Source organism: Grammomys surdaster, unplaced genomic scaffold, assembly GCF_004785775.1.
Source record: "Grammomys surdaster isolate TR1022 unplaced genomic scaffold, NIH_TR_1.0 125889, whole genome shotgun sequence".
Classification (NCBI taxonomy): Eukaryota; Metazoa; Chordata; class Mammalia; order Rodentia; family Muridae; genus Grammomys; species Grammomys surdaster.
In genome coordinates, this window is record NW_021620714.1 from 3,958,468 (window position 1) to 3,977,796 (window position 19,329).

The following is a 19,329-nucleotide window of genomic DNA, read 5'->3' on the forward strand; positions in this document are numbered from 1 at the left end:
TGCTCTGCCTCCAAGTGCTGGGATTAAAGGCATGTGCCACCACCACCACCAGGCCAGAAAACTAATTTTTGAGAAATTCTTCAACTTAAAGTGCTTAAGGACTAGGGAGAAAGAGAAAGCACAGCCAGCAAATGGTTGGCTTGTGCAAGCAAGAGGCTTTGGATCTTCAGTGCCCACATGAAAGCACCAGGCACTGGGAGGTGGAGGCGGGAGGCTCAGGCTTCCTGGCTGGTCAGGCTAGCTCAATCGCTGAACTCCAAGTTCAGTGACAGAGAAGGGAGAGCTCAGTATTTTTGGAGTACTGTCTCCAAACACACACACACACACACGCACACGCACACGCACACGCACCAGTAAGGCGGAGAATGACTGAGGAAGACACCTAACGAATATGCAAACGTGCCAAAGTAATGAAAGGAAAATGCTTTTGGAAACAACAAAATCTTTCTTCTATCCCTTTCCTAAGAGAGTGTATGGTGGTGGTGAATGACAAGACAGACACAGTGCATACAAGGAGAATTTCCTTTAACTTTGCAACAGAAGTTGCCTTCAGCAGACTTGACCCATGGTTACCTGTGCAGGAGGCGACTGAAGCGGGTTGTTATCCAAGGTTATCACCTGGAGGTGCCGGAGGTTCCGGTAACAAACAGGGATCACTGTGATTTTATTGCACGAGAAGTCGAGTCGTATCAAAGGCACCTCTGCCAACTCTGCATGGAAGTAAAGTGGAAGGAACAACCACTGATTATTTTGAAACCAGTTTTTACACGTTTCCAGTTAATTGTAGAGAATTTGAAAAATCATTTACCTCTATTCTTAGAAACTAACAAGGTATAAAAGAAAATCTGATTGCTTAGAGACTGGAATACTACCAAAAATCAAGCAGTTTGACTCTTTCCCTGTTCCAAGGACTACTTAGTTCTCAGAAACTAGACACCATAAACAAACAAACAAACAAATGGAGGATATCTGGAGTCTATTATAAACAGCTAAAGTTACACAAAAGATGCCTGTGTCCACAGTCCCAAGTCACTCAGATGGCCACTCACAATCACACCACAGGAACCAGAAAGTTATCCTCTACTGAAATCGTACCAACAGGCTCCAGACCCAGGGAGCGAGGCTCCACGGGAGTGAGACTGTGCCAACAGTTGGAGACAGAGGATATAAAAGTAAAGACAACAGCAGCGCCACTTTCTCCACTGCCTTGCCTTAGCCCACTCCTGAAGGTCAGTAATAAGAAATGCATATCATTGTAAACAAGAGATGCTAGACACACTGTTCTCTGGAGAAACCACACAGTCCCATATAAAAGATCTTTAGATACTGACATGGAGGTTCTCTCAGTATAATGCATAGCCTCTTGCTTAATTACCCTTCAACAATTTCTGCCCAATGTACTCAGAACTTCTATGATGCTGTGTGCAGATTGTACCTAACCCAGAGATACTGAAAAGTCTCCAACAGCATGTAAGACAAGAACAAAAATGAACTAATAAAAGAAGAAACAAAGAACAAATAAGTATATAGGAACAGAAGGAAATTTGGAAAACCGTTGTCTTTAATTTCAGGGAAATACGATATGAAATCACTAAAATGTTTTTTTTCTAAAAAGTCATGCCATAGCAAGCATTTTATAATGGTATAAACTGAAAATTCTGACTGAATTTCAGAAATTAAAAAATTCAAGGATTGAACTATTTTACTCTAAAGTAACACAAAATGGTGCAGAAAAAAAATTAAGAAAACTCAAAGGATCAAAGATTTAGTCACAACATTCAGTTTGAAAAATGGAACAGAAAAGCCAGAAAAGAAATTATCAAGAAGAGGGAGGGGGACCAGCAAGATGACCCAGTAAGTAGGTGTAGTGGCACACGGGAGGCCTTGGGAACGCTTGGAAGGCAGAGGCAGGCAGATCCCTGTGAATTTGATGCCAGCCTTGTTTACACAGAGAGTTCCAGGACAGCCAGGGCTATACAGGGAGCACAGGGAGACTCTGGCTTATTCAAAGGAAAAAAAAAAAAAAGACTCAGTACATAAAACACAAAAAAAGAGCTTGCTGCCTGCCAAGTCTTAAAAGGTTAACCCTTGAATCCACACAAAGAAGGAATGAATGAAATTGTTCTCTGATCACATACTACATGGTGGCACATGCACACACACCCAAATAAATAAATCTAAGATTGAGGGGAAAGGCAAAACAATTATCTCAAGACAACAGTATGAAGAGGCCTTACATAACCAGCATGCAGAGTTAGCCCACATTACGGCAGCAGCATCACAGAAGCTTAGTGAGCAGGAAAAAAGGCAAGCTCTTCAGATCTTCCAGACTGAAATGGCTGGCTGTACTTTCAGCTACCAGGTCTCAATCCCAAGTCAGCTAGGTGCAGCACTTGTAAACACACTCAGGAGGCTAGGGCAGGAGAACGGCTAGAAGCCTAGGTTTTAACAGTGTGAGTTCCAGGCTAGCCACAACTCTATAGCAAGACTATGCCTCCAATCCCCCGTCCCCCAAACCATCTTCCCTCCCTTTAAAAACAGTCAAAAAATACTAGAGGAAATAGCCAACAAAACTAATAAAAATGCTCCTGGACACTGAAACTTGAATATTAGGAGTGGAGTAGGGGTGGAGATAGCATGAGGAAAAGAAATATTAATAATTACTCTGAGCTTTTATTATCTTTTGAATGATATTTAGTAAAAATTAATTAAAGATAAAAATGGTTATGTAAGAAAAGATACCGCACCAACTAAAAAACGATGTTATAGATTACTAATTAATGCTCAAATAAACTTCTTGCCATCTCAGGCTAGTAAGCATGCTGATTACAAACCATGCAATTAAACATTTAGAACTGTAATTCATATTTAAAACAGTCTATAATAGAGATAAATTGGATGATTTACACTGTATTTGTCATCCGAAAACCCCATTTTCATCAAAACCTCAGTGCTGCCAGGCGTGGTGACACTAACCTGCAATCCCAGCACTCATAAGGCTGAAGCAGGAGTGTTGTGAAACTGAGACTAGCCTAGGCTACACTATCAGGGGGAAAAACCCAAACACACACATACAAAATCTCAAACTTCAATTATTTTCATCAATAGTTCATCCTACCCCATGAGCAAGCCTAGAAGATGGTGACTAGGCCCTGATTAAAGGGTTGGCCCTCGAGAGAGAGTTTTGGACCTGGCACTGTAAGTGGGTTGGTGGGTGTAATCCCAGCTACTTAGGAGTTGAGACATGGGATTGAAATTTCAGGACAGCCAAAGCAAGGTGAACTGTTTCAAAATGAAAATAAAACAAGAAAAAGTGAGATGGGAGAACAGCTTAACAATAGCAACCTGCCTACTGTGCACAAGGCCCATGTTCAAGGCTACACTCCACTGAAACTTGAATACTGGGAGTGGGGAGGGAGGGAGGGAGGGAGGGAGGGAGGGAGGGAGGGAGGGAGGGAGAGGAAGACAGAGAAATGAATGTGTGGGATTATTAAGACACGGGTCATACTTATTGTTTTCCTGGGAGCTTCTATTCTCATCCTGAGTTTGTGGTACCAAGAGGCAATGGAGGAAAGGCCTGAGGGCAAGGGGGTGGGTGTGAAGGAGACCAGACAAGTTCAGTGACAGCATGGGGGATGCCAGCTAGAGTGATGTACAAAGGGGAACTGAGGAAATCCTTTTCTAATGTGTTTACTGCAGATCCAAAAATGTCAAACATAGGTTACAACTAATCATTTCACTTGATCAAATTGGAATACATGTTTGGACTTTGCAGTAAAAGCAAAACTATCACTATTTAACATTTATTATAAATTCTGTCACGTCTTATAGAACCTAGATCTCTGTAACGAAAATGTTGCTGTTGTGCTTCCTTCTTTGTTTACTTTGGGACATGGTCTCTAGAGTGAGGCAGGTCTCACACTCACTCCAGCCCGTCCTGCTGGTGCTGAGGTACAGGCATACACCATCATACAAGACTCAGTTCTTAGTGCTAAATACACTTTCTGAAATGTTCATGAATTATTTTCTAGAATTTACTTTTAATTGATCTAGAGAATTGTCTAGAGACATATATGTATTTTTTTTCTGGAAATTTTCTTATATAAATGGACTTTCATGTGCCTGTCACATTCTACTACAATCAACTCATCATAATGATTCTTATTTCATATATATAAAACATACATATGAAATAATATATACACTATCCATACATATTAAATGAAATCACCATGAACTGATCACTGTGGCAGTGTGTGACAAACACATAGAAGCTCATTTATATAAGAAATTTTACATGACTAAACTATATAGTTTGAATTTAATTAAAAATGGTTCTCATTCTCATTTTCAGTCTTTCCTTTCATATGTTTGTGAGCATTTGATACATTTTAATTTGTTTAATCATTCTGTCCCTCAAATCCACACGTTTATGTGAGTTTATGGACAGCCTAAGGTAACCTGTCTTCTGATAGGACTCACTTCATTTGTTATTGTGTACCACCTTCACACGCTTCAGCAGACCTTGTTTGAACGTTTCCAGAGAAGGAAAAAATTAAGTTCAACTCCAACTCTAGCGACCCTGTTTAATCCTCACAGTGCGTTTATAAAGCGAATTAATGCATCACAGCAGACCACCCCCCTCATCAGGCACACTACACTCCCCCCACGGCTGTGCTTGGCTAACTCCACACCGACACTGACAACAGCGCACACTACACTCCCCCCACGGCTGTGCTTGGCTAACTCCACACCGACACTGACAACAGCTCATGAGTCAAGAGGATGGAAATGGAATCACTGAGCAAGGGTTGCAAAATTTTTCTCTCAAGATTTTGTTGTTTTGCTGGTATTGGGGACTGAACCTCCAGTCTCACCGATAGCCAAGCGTTCCACCACTGAACTGCATGCCCTCTCCCTCTTTTGTCTTTTTCTGTCTTCCTCTCCTCTCTCTCTGAAGACAGGGTCTTGATGCTGGCCTCAGACTCATGACTCTCCTCCCTGTAATTCAGACAGGGTTACTTGGCAGGCCTGTACGAGGATCCTCCTGCTCAGCCTCTTGAGCAGCTGGGATAACAGGCCCATGCCAGGAGGCGCAGGTCTTCCTAGTTTTCTAAAGTGCACAACCGAGTAGATGAGGCTAGCTAAGTAAGTCATCAGAGCTTAAGTACTGGCTCTAACTTGTACACGGTTCTGGCTTGTGCCCATCAGTCTGAAAGACCTTTATAATGAAAGACAAATACCAGCAAAACAGTTAGTCCATCGTTTCTTACCTTCAGGCAAGCGCAGAAGATGATTTCTCCTTACGTTAAAGTCTCTCAAGGCTTCCAGATTACCAATTTGGGAAGGTACAGTTTGAATCTCATTGCAACTCACATCCTAGTTCAAAGAGTACAAAGGTAAGATTATTTTAATCACAAATTTACCTGCTTTAAACTAGTTACAAAATGATTAGATAATAACCACATCCCTTCCTGGTCTGTGTGTGTATGTACATAAAGTCATCCTGCACTTGAAAATAATTCAGTTTGTACTCTTTTTAATTTATTTTAATTTTTAGGCTTTTTAACTCATTCTTTATATTTTATATAGGTTTATAAAAATTTTTGAAATTAAAATTATATGGCTTAAGATGTTAATAGAAAGCCTAGAATACTAGGTCAAATAAAAATGTTGGTATAAAGGTAAAGCAGAAAAAGGCATATTTTACTTTATACTATCCTAAATAAAATAAAAAATGATTAAAAATTATCATACAGAAAAGCTGCCATTTTTCAAAATACCAGTTAGATTGTTCAAAAATATAAAATTAAAATGTAAGGAATGACTCTAATTTTCATACAACTGCATATAAAGAGAAATACTAAAGCTTAAGCTACGGGAAAGCAGGCTGGTAGTATCTAAGTCAGTCTGAGTCTAATACACAGGACCCCGAAGCCTCCTGGCTGCTTGCTTAAAAGTTTGATTTCAATTGGCTTGGAAAAGTGACTAGCTACAGCTTCCAAGATGAATAAATGAAAAGCTCTTTAATTCTGAGACCAGACAGAATGATTTATAAAACCATAACCGTGTGTAGCAGAAGGGAGCTCAAGCTGTCCGTGAGTATTTAAAAGCCCTCCAACACACTAGTGAAGAGCTGACATACCACTTACAAAGCCAGGCTGCTCACCACGCACTTCCATAAGCTTTAGACAGCTTTAAGACTTTTTATTATGTTTATTATTTATTTGTGGATCAGAGGAAGTAGCGGGAAAATTGCTGAGTGTGGAGATCAGAGGACAATTTGTGGGATTTGGTTCTTTCCTACCGCTTGGCCTCGGGGTGGAACTAGGATTGTTGGCTTGGCTGCAAACACTGTTACTTGTTGACCCATCTTGCTGGCCCCAAACATTATTTTATCTTTTTCAAAAGAGAAAAGAATATAATTTTCACCTTTCCTATTCATTAATGACTGTAGTAGGATCAAAAATTAGACTTTGAAGTCCAGTGCTCTAAGCATCGAACTTAAAAAGGGCAGTAAAAGAAGATGAAAAGGCACGGAACTTGGGTCTGTGGTAAGGACTTTAGTACTTTATGTTGTACCTCTCAGAAAACACCCGTGTCAATCGAAAGACATTTACTCTCACCCAGATGTAGAGGTGGGAAGGAAAGAGAGAAGGAAGTGGTAAAAAATACCATCAGGGAAACCAGAGGCTTTAAAGTTACTTCCTCTGTCAGATGTTCCCTGGATAACCTAGGGCATCAATTAGCCCCTTTTCAAGAAAACAGTAGTTTCTCAAACATGTATCTATCTGCTGAGAGTTTAGGATTGAATAAGTAGTTAAAAAGTTTAAATGATTTGATGACAAAAATTTGGGGAATCAGAGTTGAAGGGCAGTTCAGGCTACAAAGTAAGACCTTTTTCAAAAAAAAAAAAAGAATATGATCAAACTATATGATGAAAAAATTTAAATAAAATAAATAAACAAAATAAAATGGAAAAATAAACAAAAGAACTTACAGTGTTATACCTACTTCCTGCTAACAAGTCAAGTTCTAAAAGAATACCCCCAAAACGTACATTTTGGGTTTTATTTCCAAATCTAGCTAGCACAAAAACAGTAGCCTAAAATCCCCACTCTAGATTTAATGTCTGTGAATTTTTACCATATAACCTGTTACATTTAAAGTCTTCCAACCAAAGTAATTTAATTTGTCTAACTAGATTTATACCTTTCTTTTTCTGTTTACAACCATCTTTATTAATAAACCACACACACACACAAAACCCTGTATTCCTAAATCTCAATGGACACAGCTGCATTTGATCATTTCAAGTAATACAAAACAGGCTTTAGTTCAAGAAGGCTGATTTCCAATCCTACGGTGACATAACCTCTGGCAAATTATGTCATCTTAGTATTAGTTTCCTTAGCTATAAAATGCAGACAATATTAGTCCAGCTCATAATATAATTGTGGGGATATAGTCTGACTCCTAAACTAACTCAAAACATAAATAGTTAAGAGATGGTGACAGTGATGACACACGCCTTTAATCCCAGCACTTGGGAGGCAGAGGCAGGCGGATTTCTGAGTTCGAGGCCAGCCTGGTCTACAGAGTGAGTTCCAGGACAGACAGGACTACACAGAGAAACCTTGTCTCGAAAAACCAAAAAAAAAAAAAAAAAGAAAGGTAAAAGAGATGGTTTCTTAGGCCGGGCAGTGGTGGGGCACATCTTTAAGCCCAGCACTTGGGAGGCAGAGAAAAGCAGATCTCTGTGAGTTCAAGGCCAGTGTAGTCTAAAGAGCCAAGTTCCAGGACAGCAAAGGCTACACAGAACAATACTGCATTGAGAAAACCAACCAAACAAAAAAGAGATGGTTTCTTGCATATTCACAAATAACAGTAGATTAAGTTTAATAGTATCTTAGAAAATATGTAATAGCAAATTATAGTTAGCTACATATTCCAAAGGTATGGCGAGAAAACAAACAAACATACAAAAAAAATCAAAGAGTAACTTTTGGAGGGCCCATTCATCTATAAAGGCTAATAAAAATCATAAAAAATATTGATATAAAAATTAAAATTTGAAAACCCAACTACATTATTAACTTATGTCTCAAAAGTTCAGTAATACAGAAATCATTTAATACTGGATAGAAAGTAACCAATGTAGCCTTGGTGGATAATACCAACTTAGATAAGGACAAGTGAATCACAGACAAAGTCACAGTGACCTGTCCCCTGAACCTTCACCCAGACGATACCCTGTTCTGAAAGATATCTGTACTCCCCCTGAACTGAACACCCACACTCCGGTGTCATCCCCTTCCCCACGTCCTGCCTTTTTGCGTTTATAACCCCTCTGTGAATAAGTAAAAATTATGATTTGATTTAAAAAATAAATAAAAATAAATTATAAAAAAGAAAATAACCAATGATATTTCCCCATTTTGTGTGGCGATATTAAGACTTGTACACTGAAGTCTTTCTTAATTAAATTGCCAAGCCAACATTATAAAATTATTTTAAAAATAATCTTTTTTTTAGTAGTAGGTTTCATTTATTTATTTATTTATTTATTTATTTAATGTATATGAATAGACTGCAGTTGTCTTCAGACACACTAGAAGAGGGCATGAGATCCCATTACAGATGGTTGTGAGCCATCATGTGGTTGCTGGGAATTGAACTCAGGACCTCTGGAAGAGCAGTCAGCGCTCTTAACCATTGCGCTATCTCTCCAGCCCTTAACAACAAACTTGATATTTGATTTTTATCATATAGAATACTACAGATATGTTGGACAATAAAAAAATAAAATGTTAACTTACAAGTTCCGTCAAATGTCTGAGATGCCCAATTTCTTCAGGAAGCGAGACCAACTTGTTATTGCTAGCGATTAAGACTTTCAGCGGTAAGTTACACAAGTGGACTGGCAATGTTGACAGTTGGTTCCGACTAAGTGAGTAAGTAGAGAAAGAGAGGTCAGATACCACTGAAGGAAACATCTCCATCTTTGTCATTTTAGATACAAAACTAAGTCTTACAAAGAATAAACAGAATACTAGATTTGAGTTCTGTCAGTTTAATCAATTCCCTGCTGACTAAATATAGACAGATAACAGGAATCTTTGTTTATAAAAAAACATGAAGATCAGATATATAAAATACTAAAGTAGATTTCTGTTAGAATAAAAAGAAATTAAGTTTACCATGTAAAATTTTAAATTTATTTTATTTATATGAGTACACTGTAGCTGTCTTCAGATACACTAGAAGAGGGCATCAGATCCCATTGCAGATGGTTGTGAGCCACCATGTGGTTGCTGGGAATTGAACTCAGGACCTCTGGAAGAACAGTCAGTGCTCTTAACCACCGAGCCATCTCTCCTGCCTTACCACGTAAATTTAACCCCATAATAATTCTTTTGGAGCCACGTCTTTCTCCATTTTCAAGATTTTTTTGTTGATTAGTATATTTCATGGACCTTTAAAAAATTTTTAATCCAATAATAATCTACTCCTATGTTTATTAAGAAAAAGTTAACACTTACATAGAAATTTCTCTAGTGTTATTTTTAATGAGATTTCTAAAAGGAGTGAATATTATTTTCTAAGGTTTGTTTTTATTTTTAATTAAGTGTATATGTATGTGTCAGAGTGGGTTTATAGGTATGAGTGCAGCAACCAAAGCAGCCAGAAGAGGGCATTTAATTCCCCTGGAGCTGCAATTACAGGCAGTTGTGAGCTGTCTAACAAGAATGCTAGGAACTGGACTCAAGTTCCCTGAAAAAGCAGGATATGCTTTTAACACTGGAGTCATCTCACTAGCCCCAGGGATGGATTTTTTTTTTTAAGACATATAAACTGGGCACCAAAACATTTCCACGGTCCAGTGAGATGGCTAGTAGGTAAGGGCACTTTCTACATAAGTACGGCAACCTGAATTCAATCCCTGGAACCCACATAAAAGTGGAAGTAGAGAGGCGACTCCACAAGGTTGTCCTCTGCCTCTGTGCATGCATTATAGCACACAGTCACACACTTACACCATGCACATGCACAATAAAAGTAACAATGTAGTGTGTGTGCGTGCTTGCTGCTGGGGACTGAACCCAGCGTCTTGTGCATACCAGGCTAATACTCCGCCAGCTAAGCTGTACCCCAGTCCATCAGACCTAGTATTTACCTGACAAAGTTAATTTGAAAATGTAACTGAAGAACCACAGCTGCAAGACCTCTACAGGCCTATCAGACTAACAGCTAGTAGAGTCTGTTAATTATGCAAAGCTAAAAATAAAAAGAGAAACAGGAGAAACATGGGGAAAACGTTACTACACCATCCTAAGAACATATCAGAAACTGCTAGTGTGAACACAGAACTAACTGCAAACATTTCAGTGACTGAGAGGAGAAAATTAAAGGTCATATAAAACCACTTTTTCCGAAAGAATAGCATTCTTACCTAATATTTAGGAATGTCAGAGCTTGTAAGTTTAGAACAGCCTCTGGGATGTACCGAATACAATTCTGGTATAGGTTAAGACTTTCCAGAGAAACAAAATGACATGCTTCCATAGGGATTTCTGAGAGGCGATTTCGTGACAGGTCTGAAAGAAAATATCAAAGCTTAAAACCATTCTTTGAAACTTGTTCTACTGAAATTAGTTAGTATGCTTCACAATTATTTGGTTTCTCCAGAATTCCTATTATGGAAATTGGTTCAATATAAGCATTGAAATATTTATTAACTGGTAGAGAAACCCATTAAACACACCCATTTATACTACTGCTAGGAAATGCTTCCTTTTCACTTTCCACACACACTAAAAATAAGGTTGTTTTTTTTTTTGTTTTTTGTTTTTGTTTTTTGGAGACAGGGCTTCTCTGTGTAGTTCTGGCTGTCCGGAACTCACTCTGTAGACCAGGCTGGCCTCGAACTCAGAAATCCGCCTGTCTCTGCCTCCCAAGTGCTGGGATTAAAGGCGTGCGCCACTACCGCCCGGCTCTAAAAATAAAATTGTTATTCTTTGTTAAGTAATACACATTCTAAGACATGGGCTACTCATTCTATCAAACCTGCATCACAGTTCCAAATGTCATCAGAAACAAATGGATCCCTCCCCTCAAATTACCCACCTTCCCATGTATGTATGAGAGAGAAGGGGGCGGGCGGTGAGAGAGAATGCCAGGATGTGTTCATGGGGGTAAGAGTACAGCTCTCCAGGGTAGGTATCTCCTTCCATGGAAAGAGCCAGTATGTCAGGGCTGGGCAGCAAGTACCTTTTGTCCACTGAAGCATCTCAGTAGCCCAACTGCCCTACTCTTTACTAAAGAAAGTTACAGTCCTTTGTTAAAACACACCCAGGAATCTTTATGGTCCCAATGACACAATGTGAGTCTCAATAAAAATAGTAATTGAGGGCTGGAGAAATGGCTCACTAATTAAGAATACTTGCTGCTTTTCTAAAAGACCCCCAGAGTTTGGTTCCCAGAACCCACAGTGGGCAGATCAGAACTGCCTATAACTCTAGCTCTAGGGGATATGACACCCTCTTCTGGTCTCTGGAGGCTGGTGCATGTGCGCGCACACACACACACACACACACACACACACACACACAAGAAAAACAGAAAAACCACAAAAGAAAAACCTTTTTTTCTTTTGTGGTTTTCGAAACAGAGTACAAGATCACTTCCCACCTTAAATTTTTAAAAACTTTTTCAAAAAAGTAATATCAATGAATAAAATAATCCATATGCATATTAATTAATGATTTTAAAATGATACATTGCCCCAAAGAGACAGAGAACCAATTTATTACCTTATGAAATGATTAAAAGAATCAACCATTTATTTTGCCTTTCCTTTATGATGGTATCATTGAATAACCTAGATATTCTAAGCAAAGAGTTAAATGGTGAAATGAAAATAACCAAGTTACAGGTACAAAAAACAAAAAAACCAAACCAGGCTATCAGTATTTTACAACTTCTAATGAATTAATGAATATAGAATAAAGCATAAGCAGCTATCAATTTTAAGAATAATTTTGTTTTTGCTTATATGTGTGTGTACGTGCGCTCGCCAAGTGAAGGCCAGAAGAAAGCTGCTGGAATCAGTTCTCTCGTTCCACCATGTAGGTCCTGGGGATTGAACTCAGGTTGCCAGGATGGGCAGCAGGGCCTTTGACCTGCAGTGCCATCTCACTGGACCTCAGTGACTTTTATATTTATAAAAGGCCAGAACATCGGGGCACAAACTGTAATCCCAGCACTCAAGAGTCTGAGACAGAAAGATTTTGAGTTTGAGGCTAGCCTTGGGCTGCATCCAGAGACCCCATCTCAGAGATAACAACAACAAAACAGGAGAGAAGGAGCCCGCTGAGATGGCTCAGTGGGTAAATGCACTTGCTCACATACTTAACAGCCTGAGTTCCATCCCTGGATGCCATAGTGGAAGGGAAGAAACAACTCCTGAAATTTACTCACTGGTCTCCACATCTGTGCCATGGCAAACATGTGCCTGCTCGCTCTCTGACTCTGATACCCCAACCCACTCTCCCTGCTAGCCCCTCAGCTAATTTATAGATATCAAAGGTAAGATGAAAGAGAAGGAAAAGAAGGAAGACAATCAGAAATTGTGTCTCTTACTAAAGCAAGCAAACAAACACACCTAAGACCCTGCATCTGCTCTAGCTTCCAGCTCATCTGCCCACTCAGGAATGCAGAGAACAAGGGCTATGTTGCTGCCTCCCCACCCTCCCATATCCATCTAGTCAGCTAAACACACCTCAGATCTGTGTGCCTGACACTGTTTTTCTAGGAAAAAAAAAAAGACAACACTCAAAAGTCTGTGGTGGGAATTGCTGGTGAGAACTCCTGACTAGGAGAAGCTGTGGACAGAGAGGACTTGGATAGCCCACCAGTGCCTTCCTTCGTATCTGCAAGTATCTACTTTCAACCGAAGTCAGAAGGTGACATTTTGGGCAGGTTCGGAAACACTGCTTTCCCAGTAATTTCTAGATGTTACTTTACTACTCTGCCATCCAAGCATATGACAGAGAGAAAGGGAGGGTAGGAGGGAAAGAGAGAGAGAGAGAGAGAGCACATGCCCGGCACAGGTGTGAAGCTCAGAGAATGACTGGCTAGAGCTGGTTCTCTCTGACCACATAGGTTCTGGAAGCTAACTCAGGGTATGAGGTTTGGCACCGAGTGCACGTGCTCACCAGGCCACCTTGCTGCCCTCCAGCAATTTCAATCCTTCTTCCAAACCAGAGAGGTCCCTCCACTGTACCTTCAGGTGAGGTGCCTCCACTTGCTCTTCTTTCTCTGTTCAATGGACTCTTCTACAAAATCTCCTAAGTCACAACTTTGAGGACTTCTATAAAAATCCTCTATATAAATTATTATAGTTCTTCTCATTTAAAAATTCTTTTATGCTATAATAAGAAGCATGCTATTCTGTTCTCTTGAGGCTCCATTTGTGTCTTTCCCAGTCACTGGCTCCACGGCTACAGCCAGCTCACTGTGCACATTATCCCCATTCACAGTCTCTCCCCCTGTTTTGAGGTAAGTAAACAATTTAACACTAAGTAGACTGTGTAGCAGACTACTTTTCTGTATCAACTAATGCTCAAAGCTCAAGTCACAATGCAAGGGTACACTGAGTGACAGTCCACACTAGAATAGTAGAAGCAGTGAAGTGCTGGCATTAAGAGAGAGAAAAAAAAAGATTTCCTTCTGTGAGCTCAAAGGTTGTGATCATCATCCAAAAGCCTCTGATTCTCATTTCTCAGGGCCACTGTACCAGAGAATCCCATGCCCCCTAAGGAAGTCTCCTGCTTGCTTACCACGTGCTTGTAATTTAAGAAAGAGACCACCATCTTGCCAAACCACCTCCTAAGTGCACATATTCTCTGTGAATGTAAAATGCAATTGTATAAAACCAAGTTTCACATAAAAATGATCTTGAGGAGAATAAATATAGACTCTTCTCTTCCCAGAGAATTAGAATATAAAATTATTTATAATTTGATGTATTTAAGGATAAACAATTTGCATACAATCATGCATTGTGAATGTCTTTAGTACAAAGTACAATAATTACTTTATCAACTATAATTTAATTCAATTTTTAAAAGCTGGAAGAATAAGAGGAATTATTAATATCAATTATAAAATGTTTCAATATGGGGCTGGAGGGATGTTTCAGCAGTTAAGAGCACTGGCTATTCTTCCAGAAGACTTGGATTTGATTCCCAGTACCCATATGGTGGCTCACAACCATCTATAACTCCAGTTCTAGGGGATCTGACTCCCTCTTCTTGTCTTTGAGAGTACCATGCACTTACATGGTACACAGACAGACAAACACCCATTTACATATGTAAATAAAACAAAAAGAATACTTCAACATTTAAGTTTGATGCAATAATCTTCAGGCAACAAGTTAAAGCGGAGACAGCTTACAAAACTGACTTTTTATTTACAGACTAGTCTTGTTTTCTGATGAAGGCTAACCTTGAATACAGCATTCTGCTTAGTATCTCTAGTGCTGTGATTGCAGATGTACACCACATTTGGTGTGGTGGTTTGAATATGCTTGGACCATAAGGACTGGTACTGTTAGGAGGTGTGACCTTGTTAGAGGAAGTGTGTCACTGTGGGGTGGGCTTTGAGGCTCCACACAGTGTAGAAGAGTCAGTTTTTCTTGGCTGCAGTCAGATGAAGATGTAGAACTCTCAGCTCCTCCTGCACCATGCCTGCCTGGGCACTGCCGTGCTCCAGCCTAGACGATAATGGACTGAACCTCTGAACCTGTAAGCCAGTCTCAATTAAATGTTGTCTTTTATAAGGGTTGCTTTGGTCATGATGTCTCTTCATAGCAATCAAACCCAAACTAAGATTAAACCTGAACTATCATAACCTAAGAAAGGGAGGCGTGGTTTAGTAGATAAAAGGGTTTGCTGAGCAAGTATGAGGACCTGAGTGCAAACTCCCAAAACCCCCACAGAAGCTGGATGCTGAGACTGAGCATCTATAATCCCATGCTCCTACAGGGAAATAAAAAGTGAAGACCAGAGAATCTCTCAAAGTTTGTGAGTCTGGCATTTACAGGGGAAAAGAACAAAGGTTCTGTATTAGCCAAGGTAGAAGGCAAGGACAACATCCAAGAAATCCTGCCTCTGCCTCCCTAGGTAGCTGAGGGTACATGCCCGAGTCTGTTGCACCTGGCTCCTGGGTATGCTTAACCTACTATCTAGGTTTCCAGATCCTTTGCATTTCTCTTTGTGTTTTAAAATGAACTTGCTAAATCTCAAAAAAAGAACACTTTTTGAGAGCTTATCCAAATCACATCAATTCCAAAAATGTGGGAAGAAAGAACATCCTTACATTACTGAGCCTTTTGGTCTAAAAGCACAGCTCATTTCCCCAGCAAAGACAAGTTTTAACACTTCAAGTAAAGCCTCATACTTTGTCTCGAAGACTTTACAAAAGTGTCGGTATATTCTCAGGTTTTATTACTTCAGGAGTGACATACTTCTAACCACTTGTTACTCACATGGAGAAGTAAAATAATTGTCCTAGTTGATTTCATATTTGACAGCCTTGGTAAACTTTTAGTTCAACTAACTTGTCTGCCGATCCTTTTGACTGTTTACATGGCTCTATGAATAATGGAGCCTTTGTCTCTTCCTATGTGCTTCTCTTGTATTTATGCAATTTCCTCACCCTGTTTGTTAGAACATCAAGTATAATGCTGAATAAAAGAAATAATATCTTTTTTGTTACTAATTTCAACCATTTTCTTTGTTGACTCTGTATGAAATTAAGAAAACCTAAGTTTGCTAAGACTTTTATTGGTAATAGGTCTCAAATTTATTAATATTTTTCTTCCTCTATTGAGATAATCATGATTTTACATTTTATTAATATGGAATTTTCCCTTTTTTGTTGCAAAGGTAGATTTATTAAGAAAATGGGAGCAAGAACTCCTGAGAGTAGAAGGGAATCCAAGGAGGAATTCTCAATTTTTACTTTTTAGTATGCCATTATTTTATTCTTTTTGTGAAGAATTAATTCTTATCCTCATAAATCTTTCATTCTATTAATGTAAATGAGACCAATTTTCTAATGTTAAAGAAATTTTTATAATAACCTTGAAGTAAAGTGTGATGGTTAAGACTGATTGTCAACTTAGTTAGATTTAGAACTACCAAAGAACACCTCTGGGTATTCTATGAGGGTCTTTCCAGAAAGGTTTAAGAAGGGAAGACCCACCCTGAATGTGGGTAGCACTACTGATCGGGCAGACAGAATAAACAAGTGAAGAGAGCAGAGTACCAGTATTACCTCTTCGGCTTCCCAGATCTGGATGTAGTGTGACTGCCCTAAGCTCCTGCTGTTGTCACTGCTCCATGATTGGCTGTACTGTGCTTGAGCAATGAGCACAGTAACTGATACAAACCCCAGGCTCTGACACTAATCCTTACCTAGGCTATCCACCTCTACTGTATGTCCTTTATACTAGACTAAGCTTGTTAATGTGCAGTTCGAGTTTTTTACCTACGGCATCATGAATGATTGTTAGCATTGACAGCAAAAGTGTACCACTCTCATCAATTTGGATTGGGAGCATTCCCTCCTTTTCTATTGACTGAAAGGGTTATGTAGGTTTCAAATTATTATTGTTATTTTTAAAGCTTGTTAGAATTTGCTGGTAAAACCATCCAACTAAGCTTAAAGTCTTCCTTAAAGAATTACTGGCTGGATTTCTTTAATAGTTTAAGATCATTTGGGCCTTATATTTTCTTGAATCAGTTTTAAATTATGTTCTAGGAGTTTGCTAGTTTTGTCTTGTTTTCTGCTTCTATTTTCATTTAGAATGAGATCTTGTTATGTGGTTAGGGTTGATCCTAATTTGTGGGCTCAATTCTCTTTCCTCAGCCACAGAAAAACACTGGGACCACAGGGGGTTTTTGTTTGTTTGTTTGTTTGTTTAGTTGGTTGTTTTTTTTGTTTTTTCAATACAGGGTTTCTCTGTGTAGTCCTGGCTGTCCTGGAACTCACACTGTAGACCAGGCTGGCCTCGAACTCACAGAGATCCACCTGTCACTGTCTCCAGAGTGCTAGGATTGAAGGTGTGCACCACCATGGCCCAGCTCACCACAGGCATTTTTATAATCATGCTTGCCTAGCTGTCTGCTATTGTTATTAGCATTTTAAATTTTATTAGCATAAAGTTGTTCATACTATCTCTGTTTATAAACTTTTACAGTATCTATAGTGACTTCCCTTATTATATTCGTTTGCTTTGGTTATTTATACCTTCTTTCTTGATGAGAGCATCAGAAATTTACAACATCACTAGCATTTTCTTTGCCTTTCTTCAGTGCTAAGGTTGGATGTGGAGCGTGTGTATGCTACAGAAGCACTCTGTCACTCAGCCACAGCCCCTCCTCACCAGTAACTTTTGCTTGGTTAGCCTGCATATCACATACATGTGGTTTCTACTTTGTTCATTTCTGATCTTTATCACCTCTCTTCTATCAGGAGGGATCATGGTAGGTTTTTTTTAATTTTTTTTTTCAATTTACTGATCCATTTAGCCCACTAAATTTTATTTATTTTTCAAATATATGCATTTAAAGCTATAAATTCAACAGGTATAACAGCACATGGCTTCAATCGTAAAAGCAGGATAAGTTCCAGGCCAGCTGTGGTTACACAGTAAGACACCTGCCTTAAAAACAAGGAAAACCAGCTATAATCTTTTAGGAGTCATAGGCAGTTAGATCTCTATGAGTTCTAGGCCAACAGACCAGGGAGGGCTGCATAGTAAGACCCTGTTTTTAAGAAAAAGAGCGGGGAAAGCCCCCAAAACTATAAATTTTCTTCACTACTGTTGTTTTTATTGAATAATATTGTATAATAGCTTTATTAGGATATTATTAAGGGTATTGATAGTTTATAATTTTCATTATTTGACTCATTCTATTAAAAATATTGCTTAACTGCCAAACATATAAGGATATTCTAGTTATATTTTGTTAATGATTTCTAACTGTAATAAAATATCTGATTTTAATCCTTTGATTTTTTGCTCAGATTTCCTTATGATTCAGCAAATGGCCAATCATATAAATATTTCCTGAGTCTGACAAGACTTCTACACCAGACATAATGGTCCAGTTAAGTCTATACGTCACATTTACTTATTTGATAGTATTCACTCAATACTTGCCGTCATTTTTTATTAGCTTTTTCTATCAATTGCTAGCAGAGAGGGTATATTACATTCTCTTACTATTGTAATACCTGGTCTCCCTTCCTCCCTCTGTTATAACCCCCATTTTCCTCCCCTAGCCCCCATCTTTCCGAGGCCCAGGCTGGCCTTGAGCTCACTATATAACCAAGTACCAAGTGATAGGATTACAGGTGTGCACCATACTCGGCTTATATGACAGGACTTTTAACTGAAAAGCATGGTTTATGTTTAATAACATTACCCATTATAGTTGGATAGTCAAAGGGTCACATGATAGGAACAACTTCATTGTTCTTTGAATTATTTAACTTTTCTTCTTTTTTATTATTAGGGTTTCATTTATGTTCAAAGTGGCAGTGCATCTAGATCCTTAGCTAATAGTTCTGATTTTATTGAAAATTCAAATTAAAAAAATATAGATAAATAATAAATTGTAACTAATACAGAAAATTTTCATTTATAGAAAATGCTCTGATTCTGTATGTCACGTCGACGCTTGAAAACTGCTCATTTTGCCAAAAGGGGAAAAAGATTCCTTAGCTTTTACATTGTTTTATTTCTAGCTTTGCTTAGGCTGGCCAGGAACTTTAGACCCTCCTGCCTCAGATTCCTAAATGCAGGGATTTCAGGCACAAAAGATGCCTACTGCTTAACTACTGGGGGGCTACTTTTACACACAAATACTTTTAAAACGTTATGGATTTGCTAATGTGTTGTACTTCCAGTAGTTCCTGTCTTAGAGCATGGTTTTTCTTCCTCCCTCCATCCCTCCTTCCTTTCTTTCCTCTCCCTCAGAGACAGCTCTGTGTAGCCCTGGCTATCCTGGAACCACCTTTGTAGACCAGGCTGACATTAAACTCAGAAATTTACTTGCCTCTGTCGTCTGAGTGCTAGGATTAAAGGCGTATGCCACCACCGCCTGGCACGCATGATGCTTTTATTTATGTCGTTGCTTTAGTCAGAAATCTGAAACCGTTCTGGATGGCTTTCTTTTTCCCCAAACCTAACCCTACCAGCAAATGTCAGTTTCCTGGTTCAGTGCACATTGAATCCGTTAATCGTACCCCCTC

General features: G+C 39.0%; 1 protein-coding gene across 4 annotated transcripts in view; it reads right to left on the reverse strand.

The window, feature by feature from the left end:
- Positions 1–19,329, reverse strand: part of Lrch3 (leucine rich repeats and calponin homology domain containing 3) — a 93,866-nt gene that overhangs the window by 49,485 nt on the left and 25,052 nt on the right. For all 4 annotated transcript variants that reach the window (XM_028752220.1, XM_028752219.1, XM_028752218.1 and 1 more), the window contains exons 2-5: positions 10,454–10,598; positions 8,820–8,946; positions 5,274–5,379; positions 574–710 (exon numbers count right to left, since the gene is read on the reverse strand). In XM_028752220.1, coding sequence (XP_028608053.1) covers positions 574–710; positions 5,274–5,379; positions 8,820–8,946; positions 10,454–10,598 — 515 coding nt within the window. The remainder of the gene's footprint in view (positions 1–573; positions 711–5,273; positions 5,380–8,819; positions 8,947–10,453; positions 10,599–19,329) is intronic.